Here is a 12,993-nt window from a genome sequence, read left to right as displayed (position 1 = left end):
GGAGGTCGAGCCGGGCGAACCGGGACCAGGCAGGTCTCATGGCAATCCTGCCCCCAACGGAGCACCGGTTTGCCAATTCAGAACAGGTTCATGTCTCTATAGCCAGGGTAGACCTAGCAAAAGGGAGTGAGAGAGTCCGGAAAGCACATGGAAGGAGATCCTCTCTGAGTGCAGAATTCCCACCTGAAGGGTTACGGGCTCAGTGACGTGCAAGATGGTGACCGGAAGGAGTCTTCCATCCACGGAAGCGACTGCCAATGGTTCAGCCAGAGGTTTGGTAGGAATCTGATACTTCTCTACAAGGGACTGGGAAATGAGATTCCCAGCGGCTCTGGTATCCACATGGGCGGTTTCAAAGAAGCGGTTCTCTCCACAGGAAATAGAGACGGATAAAGTCAAGAACGGAGAGGATTTACTCTTGTCTAGGACGACCTCTCCGAGCAGTCCTAGACACTGGAGTTTTCCGGCTTCACCAGACAGGAACAGATCAGGTTCTCCTTACTACCACAGTAGAAACAGCTTCCCTCGGCTCGGCGTATTTCTTGGCGAGACTTGACCATCTTGGTCTGGTCAATCTGCATGGGTTCGGGCGAGCGTGCCTGGGGAGTTGTTGGTTGGGAGGCAGGTTTCTGGAAAACAGGAGCAAGACGAGGAAATCTTCTCTCCCGGGTAGTCTCCTTAGCACGTTCTAGGAAACGGATGTCAATCCGGGTAGCTAGGGACACCAGATCATCCAGAGTGGTAGGAATGTCCCGGCAGGCTAGCTCATCTTTAATCCGACTGAAAAGACCCTCCCAGAAGGTGGGCACCAGGGCCTTGTTGTCCCAGGCAAGCTCAGAAGCGAGGGTACGGAACTGTATGGCATACTGGCCCACGGTGAGACTCCCTTGGTGGAGACGGAGCAATGAGGAGGCAATAGAAGTCCTTCGTCCGGGCTCATCGAAGACCCTCCAGAAGGCAGTGAGGAAAGCCGGAAGATCGGACACCAGGGAATCCCCTCTCTCCCATAGGGGGTTTAGCCATGCCAATGCTTCCCCGGTGAGGTGAGACATGATGAACGCCACCTTGGCCCGGTCGGAGGGAAACTGATGTGCCAGAAGTTCAAAGTGCAGCGTGCACTGGTTCAGAAAACCCCGACATAAGATGGGGTCACCCCCAAAACGAGGAGGCGCAGAAAGCCGGGGTCCTAGGCTGGATGCCGTGGTATTGGTAGGCAGCGCCGCCGCCAGAGCGGGTGTCACTCGACTCGAGGCGGGCCTGTCCTTGTGTGAGAGCAGGTGACTCCCACGGGTAACTGGCAGGAGCCTCCGGGTATACACGGCAAGTAACTGGTAGGAACCTCCAGGTAGGCTGACTGGTAGTCACGGCAGGTAACTGGTAGGAGCCTCCAGGTAGGGTGGCTGATAGGCACGGCAGGTAACTGGTACGTTCTCCGGGTAGGCAAGCAAGCCAGGCCCATAGACAGACTGGCGGGTTTGGATCGTAGGCAGACCGTCGGGCTGGAGAGTACACTTGGCTGGCGGAGACAGGTAGCCAGGCTGGCGGACTGGACTGGTAGTCAGGCTGGCGGACTGGACTGGTAGTCAGGCTGGCGGACTGGACTGGTAGTCAGACTAGCAGCGGGACCTGAGGGCTGAAGCAGAGTTTAGGACACAAAGCTACAACCTTGCACAGGCACCTCCTTTTTGGAGGAGGTGCCTTTTATATGAGAGGTCCTCCAGCCATTGGCCAGGGACTCCTTAGGACGGCGCGCGCAGCCCCCTTAAGAGGGAGGGAGCGCGCGCGCCCTAAGCACAGTTCCTGGGAAGCTGCGCGCGCCGGCAGCAGCAGCAGGAGAGCCGGAAGACACAGGTAGTGCGGCGGTAAGGAGGACGGCGTCTCATCCTGTCAGGGGGCAGAGACGCTGATACTACATCTTTATGGCCAATAGAAAAAGAAAACCTTCTTCGAAAGACCAGTTTACATGTGGCAGAGGACAGAGATAGCCCCGGCCTGATAGAAGACGTTTGGGGCAACTATGGGTATTCAAATTCCCTTCAATGGTCTTCTCTTATTTTTCTTTACATTAATAATACTGAATAATAGGATCATTTGTAACTTCCTGCAGTATACACTGTAAATGTCCTATACTTCATATTATTCATTTTGGACAATACTTATATAGGACAGCACTTGCTATTTTAATGCATTCCTGATCCTTCATGATCCCGTGCTGTGTCGCAGTATCAGTATACTGAGTTGGACAGTGACTCATCAAACGACAAAAGAGAAAAAGTTTCATTGTAATAAAAAATGTAAATGTAATCATGTTAATATAGTGAAAGCAGTTTTATGTTAAAGATCCAATCACAAAATGTAGTAGGTGTAATAATAGTAATAATAGCAATTACCTCCAATTAGTAAATCAGAAGAACTACGCTACATTTCTATGTCACTTACCTCATGTGCAGGGCATTGCAGTAGCTCAGGTATCCATGGTTATGACCACTCATGTAGTGACAGTTCGTTGCTAGTGGTCATAACCATGGATACCTAAGCTACTGCAATGCCCTGCAAATAGGGTAAGCGACATAGTGAATCAGAACTATGCTATATTTCTAATTGGAGGTATTTGCTAATATTATTATTATTACACCTACTACATATTGGGATAGGATCTTAGAGATGAGAATACCTCTTTAAGTCTGGCTCTGAAATATCCTGTAAGTTTTGGTAATCCTGATCTCTAAATTCTTTACTATCATATGTACCTATGGAATTATGTTTAGAAACAGAAAATATATTCAGAGTACATGTCTACTTCACACTTACATGTGCATCACAGTTTTTACATTAGATGGTTTATAGTATAGTGTTTCTGGTAACATTCCTAGTGGCTTACATTTTTATAGGTTGATTCCTGATATTCCCAAGTTATGCAAAAAAAAAGAAGATAACAAAAAATAAACAGGAACTTACCTGCCAAAAACCCTCCAATTTCCAAGCTCCACCACTCAATGCATAACATTAGCATACTGGGCATAGCCAGATTCATGAATGGTCCCCATTCCTGAAGACAATCTTTGGACCACCCTGAATAGTTAACAATAACAACAATTTTTCAATTTGTTTTCTCTTTACAATCTGAGGCCAAATTCACATGTTCATGAAACACAGACTGTACTCGGATCAGTTAGCTCTACAGGAGACCCGCCAGTCGGGCCGGGTATTATGATCAAAGCACATTCCGTGTTTCATGAATGAGCGAATTCGATGTTCAGACAAATAATACGTAACCAAAACTGTGAAACCTCAGCATTTAATAGGTTGAGTCAGTCACTGTTATAACAGTTTGTGTACTCCTAGAAAGGCATCCATTATTTTACTGTACTTCTAAAGTGTATCAATACTTGGCATTGTACATTGTAATTTTAGGCTTCTTTTTGGATGTTCAAACAAGGAAACCTAATCTAAGACTCTCATATTGAATATTGCTTTTTAATGTGAAGTTTAAAAATGAGTTAGAGGTCAACAATTGCAAATTGATTATTTTTGTGTAGTACGATCTAATTTGACAAAGCAGCAGCCCTGGCAGGTTGAAAAAAAACAAAAAAACAAACTTAAATTGCTGAAAAGATGCACTGTATAGTGCCATATTGAAAATCACAGACCTTATCAGTTCACTACTGCAAATGTGGACTGCATGCTTGTGTATTTGATTTTAGTAATGTGGCTAAAATATTGAGCATTTTTTAGATATTATTAATAATCACTTTTGGGTGTGATTTAATTGGGTTGCAATTAGAGATGGGCAGATCTTTTGAAATTCAAGTTTGCTGGCTTTACTGGATTTTCCCCCCAAAATTGATTTGTGGCGCATGCATTTGTGCAAATCTCAATACTGCAAAGCTTGTAATTGCTCAGAAAATATACATTTGGGAGATAAGATAGAGAGAACCAATCTGACCAAGAGAGCTTACACTCTACAGAAGAGAGATGGAGGTCCTCAATAATCATAAGAACTTACACTCTACAGGATAGAGAGAAGACCTTGCTGATCATAAGAGCTTATATTGTACAGGAGAGAGAGGAATGCCCAGTGATTCTGGAGATAGAAAATGACTCTGCCATACAAACTGTGCTCCGCTGGGAGCCGCTGATCTGTGATGGCCCAGGTACTGACCACCACTGTACAAGGTATGATAATCATTAAGATGTCATAGCTGCAGGGTATTATTGGGAAGCCTAGGCAGCAATGCAAAATAACGCTTTCCTTTTCTCTGATGCTTAAGCTGTGTGGGAAAAGGTGTCGGGCAAGTTTTTTTTGCAAAGCACTAATTAAATCTCAAAATGTCAAACTCACATGGAACCACAAATTTAAGGAATTTTAACTCATACGCCATCCTCCGCGGATTGATCCACTCATCTCTAATTTCAGTTATAAAGAAAGCAATTGACTCAAAGGTTAGTAAAGACAAAATGTTTTCAAAAAGATCTCAAGTCTGCAATTCTAAACATACCTCCCCATGTTTTGACATGTAGTTTTTTCACAAATATATATATAAAAAGACAAATGGCCATTGTCCACTGGGATATTGTACTTGCCCAAGCTGAACCCCTAGAGGAAAGAACAAATTGATTTCTAAAAGTATTGCACATACATACATACATAAAATATCATAATATATTTTATCAACGTCGGCATGGAGTGTGCATATATATCCCATGTTAGTGTAGGTTTCCTCTGGGTACTATGGTTTTTCTCTATGCTCAAAATTCATAATTCAAATGGAATTTAGATTATGAGCCCCAACGGGGATAATGATGATAATGTCTGTAAAGCCCTGCGGAATATGTTGATTGTAGTGCCGGCGTCCCTGCCCTCTGCTAGGCAGGGACGCTGTTCCCCTCACCTCTCTGCTCCGTGCCCGGCGTCCTCCTCCCGCTCTGCTGGCAGCGCGCGCTCCTTCCCGGCCACTGTGCTTAGGGCGCGTGCGCTCTCCCTCCCTCTTAAAGGGGCCGCGCGCACCGTCCTAAGGAGTCCCCGGCCAATGGCCGGAGGACTTCACCATATATAAGGCACCTCCTCCAAAATGGAGGTGCCCGAGCAATGTTGTTGCACTGTTCACTACTCTGCTTCAGCCCTCAGGTCCCGTTGCCAGTTACCTGCCAGATACCTGCCAGATTCCTGCCAGCTTGCTGTCTTATTCCTGCCTGATATTCTGCTACCTGCCTGCTAGCCTGAGGTCCGACGGTCTGCCTTACAACTCCTGTCAGTCTGTCTAAGGACCAGCTTGCCCGCTCACCTGGGAGCGCACATCAACTACCTGCCTGCTTGCCTGAGGTCCGACGGTCTGCCTTCCAACTCTTGTCAGTCTGTCTATGGACCAGCTTGCCCGCTCACCTGGAAGCGCACATCTGCTACCTGCCTGCTAGCCTACCTGGAGGCTCCGCCGTCACGTGCTGTGACCACCTGCCTGTCCAGTGACTCCTGCCCGCTCACCTGGGAGCGCTCATCTGCTGCCTGTCTGCTAGCCTACCTGGAGGCTCTGCCGTCACGTGCTGTGACCACCCGCCTGTCCAGAGACTTCTGCCCGCTCACCTGGGAGCGCTCATCTGCCGCCTGTCTGTTGGTCTTCCTGGAGGCTCCGCCGTCACATGCTGTGACCACCCGTTTATCCAGAGACTCTCGCCTGCTCACCTGGGAGCTCACGTCTACCATCAGCCGCCACAGGTCGTACCAACCCTTTACCCAGAGACTGCCCCGGTCACTTGCCGTGACCATCTGCCCGTTCACCCAGAGACTGCCCCGGTCACTTGCCGTGACCATCTGCCCGTTCATCCAGAGACTGCCCCGGTCACTTGCCGTGACCTCCTGCCCGTTCTTCCAGAGACTGTCCCGGTCACCTGCTGTGACTGCCTGCCTGGTCGCCACCCGCTCCCTTACAAGGACCGCCCCCTTGTATAGTAGCTCAGAGGTTCCGCCTCCCAGACCCGTTACATTGATGCTTTATGGGCAAGTATAAGAAATAAATAAACCTTATGAACTATGCTGTCTTTCTATTTATTTTCAGCTCCTTTTTGTTTTGTTGAAGAGGTCATTGTGCCCGTTCTACACTTTGTCTTAAATGCACCGCATTCTCGCCTGTGCTATTCACACTCATAATTTCACATTTAGAAGAGTTATTTGTCATTGATATTGAAAGTAGAAAGATTAATAACTTACTGTATTCCCATCTTCAGACCATACATTAAGATTGCATTGACCACAATATTAATGACATTTACTAATATACCAGTGAAAACCTGAGGCCATATTATATTCTGAAAAGGAGGTAAAAAATATTTCTTCATTAGTTGCTGATAAGAATAAAATAAGGTATAGTACATGCTTAGATTGGCTTATACAGTGGTACTTGAAAGTTTGTGAAACCTTCAGAATTTTCCATATTTTTGCATAAATTTGACCTAAACTACAACAGATTTTTGCACAGGTCAAAGAAATGTATTAGCAGGCTGAAGAACATGGTAGCAACCGCTTATAGGGTATGTGCACACAGGATCTTTTAGACGCTGATTTTTTAAAAGTAGAATGAGCTCAGGAAACTGTTGGTTGTGTTTCTCTTGAATTGTAAATTTATCTGACATTTGCAGTGGTGGCCTTTTAAAAAAAAAAAAAAAAAAAAATGTATATATAAATGTTAAAAAAAAATGCAAACACAGAAAAACCACAAGTAACCTAATTTAAATAATAGGTGCAGAAACGGTACAGAACTTCTTGAGCTTCAAAAACTCACCAAAAGCTTATCAGGGGAACGTAGCCTTGTGATTTTGGAAGTGTGGAGCAATTGAAAGAAATTCAAAAAGACAGAACACATGCATAGCAAGTTCATTCTTTTAAACATTTTTTAGTGCTTTTTCAGGTGTGTTCCTGGGCAGACTCACCTGAAAAAGCCTTTGTGTGCACATCCCTAAGGCCACGTGCACACGTTGAGTATTTGAGGAGTATTTTACATCAGTATTTGTAAGCCAAAACCAGGAGTGGGTGATAAATACAGAAGTGGTGACGTGTTTCTATTATACTTTTCCTCTGACTGTTCCACTCCTGGTTTTGGCTTACAAATACTGAGGTAAAAAACTCACCAAATACTCAAAGGTGCACTTGGCTTTGTAGGGAAAACCTGATTACAGGTCCCCTTTAAGACTACATTCCCACAATGAGTTTTTGGTGAGTTTTTTCACACTGCGTATTTTCAATAATATTCTTTTTATTTGGGGGATTTTTTAACAATTTACAGGGAGGGGATTATAGTTAATAAAGTGAGTGATAAAACATAAAAGAATGATCTAAAACTAGTTCAACTAAACAAGTAAGAAGTTCTATCCAAAGAAGAATCAAAAGAGAAAAAAGGGTAGGTGCAAGAGGAAAAGGATGTGGAAGGAAAAGTTAGGAAAGGTAGAGGGGAAGAGAAAGGAAAGAAAAGGGCCAAGGGGAAGGTTGGATCAGATAAACGTGGAGAGTCGGGACAGGGGAAAAGATCATCCTTATTGAAACAATATTTATAACAAAACACTTTTCAATTTGCTTAGTTAAATATGTGATTGTACTTGTACTTCTTGGCATATAATAAATCTTTTTATCTAAAAGGGGGCATTCCGACTTGAGGAAAGAAATAGGTTCCAAGGTTACCATGTGGAAAAGTATTTTTTTCAAGAATTATTTCTTAAAGCGTAAGAATGTTCAAAAGAATTATGGGTAGACATTCTTTTCATTATTTCTGTAATGGAAGGGACATCTATTGATTTCCACTTAGATGCTATAAGTATTTTTGTTGCAGCAAATAGATGAATGGCAAGATGTTTAATTTTTAGGGGGAGTTGATTTGAATCAAGCGAGAACAAAACTAGTTGAGGAGAGATTTCAACTACAGAGTTGTTAATGTTGCTCAATAAATTAGCTACTTCTTTCCACAGGTTGATTATTTTAGGACAGGACTAGAAAATATGCAATATGTTAGCTTTTTGAGCACAGTTCCTCCAGCATAAGTCTGATCCGTCCTCGAAAATCTTCTTTAATCTGACTAGTGTATAGAACCAACGAGATAAGATTTTAAAATAATTCTCATGAATATTAGCATTTACATTTGATTTGTATGTTATTTCAATTGCTTCTTTCCATGTCTCAGGCGAAAAACATACATTCATATCTTCTTCCCACTTAACCATGTGTTTTGATTTTTCAATAGTTATATCACTATTGAAGAGTGTATACAGATTTTTGGTGTTCCAAATAGTATTTTTTAAGGGATTTTCCAGAAGAGACATGATAACTCTTGGAAGAGATAAGGGGAGAAAGAATTTCTCACTAATATATTTCCTTAGTTCTAAAAAGTTATAAATTTCCTCTTTGGGAAGGTTGTATGATAGAGTCAAGGATAGAAAATTTATGATTGAATCTTTTTTAGGTCCAGTAAATAAGGCCAAACAATTTGTTATACCATTTTTTCTCCATTTGTCTATAGGGAAGTCCGGAAGAGCAAGGCGGAATATAAATAAAGAAAGGTTTTCTAATGGGTAACTAACTTGGTGGTTGTTAGAAATGTTATATAATTTCCTCCAAGTCATAATTGTAGATTTTATTAGTATATTCTGTGGTAGAGGAAAGGATTGGTCAAGTAAATTCGCAACAATAAGTGATTCTAAGGGAGAATTCCCATTGTATGATTTTTCCATTTCTGCCCAGCTGGTTTTTTTCTTCATCTATAAGCCATTTCCTGCTCTGCATTATGATATTGGCCTCGGAGTAGGCCTGTAGATTTGGGAGACCAATGCCTCCATTTCTTTTGTTCTTATATAATAATGATTTGGCTACTCTTAGTGATTTTTTATTCCAAATATATTTCAACATTTGTTTATGGAAGTTCTTAATCCATATATCTGGAATCTGAATTGGAACAGTTCTAAAGATATAGTGAAGTTTTGGTAGGATTATCATTTTATATAAGACAATCCTTCCAAGCCACGAGGTATTTGTTTTATCAAAATTATCAATATTTTTTTTAACCTGTTTTTCTAGGAGATTCAGATTTTCATCTAGTACCTTACGTAAAGAATTGGTAATTATAATTCCTAAATATGGGATATAATGTTTTTCCCAGATATAGTGAAATTCTTTTTCTATAAATGTTTTGGTTATGTGGTCTATGAAAAAGCTTAAAATTTTTGATTTTTTGTCATTTATTTTATAGTATGAAACCGCCGAGAAGTCTCTTATAATAGAAGTAATAATTCTCAATGAATTGATAGGGTCAGTGGTAAAGATTAATGTGTCATCCGCGAATAGACTTATTTTATGTTGCCTAGAGTTAAATGGTATTCCCTTTATTAAGTAATTTGTTCTAATGGTTTCGGCAAAAGGTTCCATGATTAGGTCGAATAAGAGTGGGGATAATGGGCAACCTTGCCGTGTACCGTTGGAGATGGAAAATGAGTTAGATAATATTTTATTCACTTGGACTTTTGCAGAGGGACAAGAGTATAAGGCCATAACAGATTCCAAGATTTGTCCATGAATTTCGAATTTATTTAGAGTGGCTACCATATAATCTGTAACATACCTGGCGGCGTCCTTGCATAGTGGTCCATCTCCCACTGTGCAAGAGCGCGCACTTGATCTCCTGTCCAGAATGTCTCTCTGGCTTCCCTCCATGCTGTCTGTTTGTGTCTGTTTCTGCTGCTTAAGGGCGGCGCCCGATCACTTCCTGCTTTTTGTACCTGCTGTGGGTCACACCTCTTGTGCGTCCTCAGCCTATTGCTGTCTGTCACCTGGTATATAGCTCAGCTGCGCCCATCTATCCCTGCCTGAGCATAGTGTTTCATTCAGTGTGTGCTTGCACTCTGAAGGTGCCAGGTCCCGTTCTGTGTTCTCTTGTCTGCCTATCCTGGAGGCTGTATTTCCAGGCCTGTCTGAACACGCTCCTAGCCTGTTCCTCCTGCCTTCTAGGGGCCGATTACCTAGACCTGTTCCTGTATCTTGTCTGACCTGTCTGAACACGCTCCTAGCCTGTTCCTCTCGCCTTCTAGGGGCTGATTACCTAGACCCGCTCCTGTATCTTGTCTGTCCTGTCTGAACTCGCTCCTTGCCTGTTCGTCCTGCCTCTCTGGGGGCCGTATTCCCAGACCCGCTCCTGTATCCCGCTGCAGTGTCGGTCTCCTCCGTACACTCAGTTCCAGTCTGAACTCTCTCCTATCCTTTACCTGTTTTGCCTCTATGTCCGTTCCCTTCCTTTTTCTGCAGAGTCTGAACTCGTACCTAACTCCTGCTTGTTGTCTCTGTACTCCCGTTTGTGAGTTTGTGGTCCACTCGCTACTACACTGCAAGTACCCTGTGGGTGTCTGGCTCTGCCTTTCCCTTCCTGTCTGTTCCGTGTGAACAGAGCCCTGTCCCCCCTACTCAGCCTAGCCTGCTCTGACTCCTTTGCTCACCGCTCCGGCGGTTCTAGTCTGCTCTGTCTCCTTTGCTTATCGCTCCGGCGGTTCTAGCCTGCTCTGACTCCTTGCTCACTGCTCCGGCAGTCCTGTCCTGCCCTGCTTCTGCCCACTGCTCCGGCAGTCCTGTCCTGCCCTGCTTCTGCCCGCTGCTCCGGCAGTCCTGTCCTGCCCTGCTTCTGCCCGCTGCTCCGGCAGTCCTGTCCTGCCCTGCTTCTGCCCGCTGCTCCGGCAGTCCTGTCCTGCCCTGCTTCTGCCCGCTGCTCCGGCAGTCCTGTCCTGCCCTGCTTCTGCCCGCTGCTCCGGCAGTCCTGTCCTGCCCTGCTTCTGCCCGCTGCTCCGGCAGTCCTGTCCTGCCCTGCTTCTGCCCGCTGCTCCTGCAGCCCCGTCCTGCTCTGTTCTTGCCCACCGCTTCGGGCGTTCCCTCTCTGCTGTGGTTGTCTACCGCATCTGCATACCTGCCGTGTTTGCTTATATCCACCAGTCTGTGCCAGCCTAACCTGCCTGTTCCTGAGTCCCAGTGTGTACTGGGTCCTATCCCGCCTGTGTTCCTACCTGCTAGTGCCTCCCTGTCTGCACTCTAGCTGTGCTTGCCTGTACCCCTCTACCTGTATTGTTCCTGAGTCCCAGTGTGTACTGGGTCCTATCCCGCCTGTGTTCCTACCTGCTAGTGCCTCCCTGTCTGCACTCTAGCTGCGCTTGCCTTTACCCGCCTGCCTGCATACCAGTCGTGCCTGCCTATACCCTCCAGTCTGTGCGCCAGCCTAACCAGCCTGATCCAGTAATCCCTGTGTGGGTCAACCCCCGTGTCCGGAGTTTGACCTGGAGTAGCACCTGGTCCCTCTGCCAGGTTTCTCCCTGGTGCACTGGCGTCGTATGCCGTCGTGCCATCTTGGTCGGATCGGCCAGATACTTAGTCACGCCCCTCCAGGCACTCTCCGGTTCATGGTCCAGTGGAATCACTACAATCACACGCACACGCCGCTCAGCCCAGTCGTGTGCATAACAGCATGCTCAGGCCATGGTTCCCGTTGAGCCCCACGGCCTTCGCTCTCTGAGAAGTTTTCCAGCGAATACATGCATTAAAATAAATAAATAAATATATTTTTTTTCCTTTAGCTGAGTTCCAGGCGAATTACGCACCCGTCCAGATGGATCTATCTGCTCTCGTTCCCGCGGATCCGCTACATTATTATGGGGATCCTAGACAAAGTCGTGCATTTGTGGAGCAATGCATGCTACACTTCAAGTTCTACCCTCTATGTTTTCCCACCGATCGGGTTAAGGTGGCATTCATTATGTCTTACCTGGCGGGTGATGCCTTGGAATGGATCAACCCCCTATATGAAACACAGGATCCGATCCTCCTGGACCTAATGGCCTTCCTGGTGGCCTTTCTAATGGTCTTCGATGATCCTAACCCGGAGGCTCCTGCTGAAGCTTCACTTCCCAATATCCCGGAGCAGCCCCAATGGGTAATGTGTGTGGGTAGCGCAATAGTCCTCCAGCCCAATGAGACTACTGCCCACCCAGAATCCTCACAGGGTGACTACGCTTTCCGGAATACTTCTCCCAACCTCAAGAGGCAGTCCAGACGTGCTAGACGTAGAGGCAAGCCGTCACGCCAGGGTCTGTCCTCCCTGAGACCTCCTGACCCCAACCTTGAAGTCCCTACTGAAGCTTCATCTCCCTGTATCCCGGAGAAGCCCCAACGGGTAATGTGCGTGGGTAGTGCACCAGTTCTCCTGCCCGAAGAGACTTCTGCCCATCCAGACTCCACACAGGAGAACTTCCTGCACCCGGCATCAGATGCTTCACCCACTTTAACCGGTGTACATGTCCAAGGATGCTCCAAAGCTGTGGTTACCTCAGAGTCTGTGTACCTCTACTACCTGGCGGAGGACCCCCTGTTGCCTCCTGAATCCTCCGGGATACCACTCGATGACAAATGGAGAGAGAATTCTCTACACCCGGTACTCGATACTTTGTCCGCTTCGTCCTGTGAGCCTGACAATGGGTACCCCAAAGTGGTAGTTACCGCCGAGTCTCTACACCCCTCCGACCAGGCGGAGGACCTCCAGTTGTCTCCTGAACCCTTCGGGGTGCTACCTGGTAGCGAAAGGACAGAGACTCTCCTATACTCTGTACCTGATACCTCGCTCGCTTCGTCCAGTGAGTCCAACCTAGTGTACTCCGAAGCAGAGGTTACTCCCGAGTCTCTACACCCCTCCGACCAGGCGGAGGACCTCCAGTTGTCTCCTGAACCCTTCGGGGTGCTACCTGGTAGCGAAAGGACAGAGACTCTCCTATACTCTGTACCTGATACCTCGCTCGCTTCGTCCAGTGAGTCCAACCTAGTGTACTCTGAAGCAGTGGTTACTCCCGAGTCTCTACACTCCTCTGACCAGGCGGAGGACCTCCAGTTGTCTCCAGAACCCTTCGGGGTGCCACCTGGTGGTAAATGGACAGAGACTTTCCTATATCCTGGATCTGATACCTCGCTTGCTTCGTCCAGTGAGTCCGACC

The 12,993-nt window shown here is 46.0% G+C and overlaps 1 protein-coding gene across 1 annotated transcript in view; it reads right to left on the bottom strand.

Annotated features, from left to right (window-relative positions):
• LOC141246090 (multidrug and toxin extrusion protein 2-like) overlaps positions 1–12,993 on the bottom strand; it is a 354,159-nt gene that overhangs the window by 61,958 nt on the left and 279,208 nt on the right. The window contains exons 9-11 of the mRNA XM_073669113.1: positions 6,206–6,303; positions 4,500–4,597; positions 2,959–3,072 (exon numbers count right to left, since the gene is read on the bottom strand). Of these exons, the coding sequence (XP_073525214.1) occupies positions 2,959–3,072; positions 4,500–4,597; positions 6,206–6,303 (310 nt within the window). The remainder of the gene's footprint in view (positions 1–2,958; positions 3,073–4,499; positions 4,598–6,205; positions 6,304–12,993) is intronic.

This window comes from Phyllobates terribilis, unplaced genomic scaffold (genome assembly GCF_046119375.1).
Source record: "Phyllobates terribilis strain yellow unplaced genomic scaffold, ASM4611937v1 Scaffold_2__4_contigs__length_985480577, whole genome shotgun sequence".
Lineage (NCBI taxonomy): Eukaryota > Metazoa > Chordata > Amphibia > Anura > Dendrobatidae > Phyllobates > Phyllobates terribilis.
Note: the sequence above shows the minus strand (reverse complement) of the source record. Positions and strands in the feature narration are given on the sequence as shown.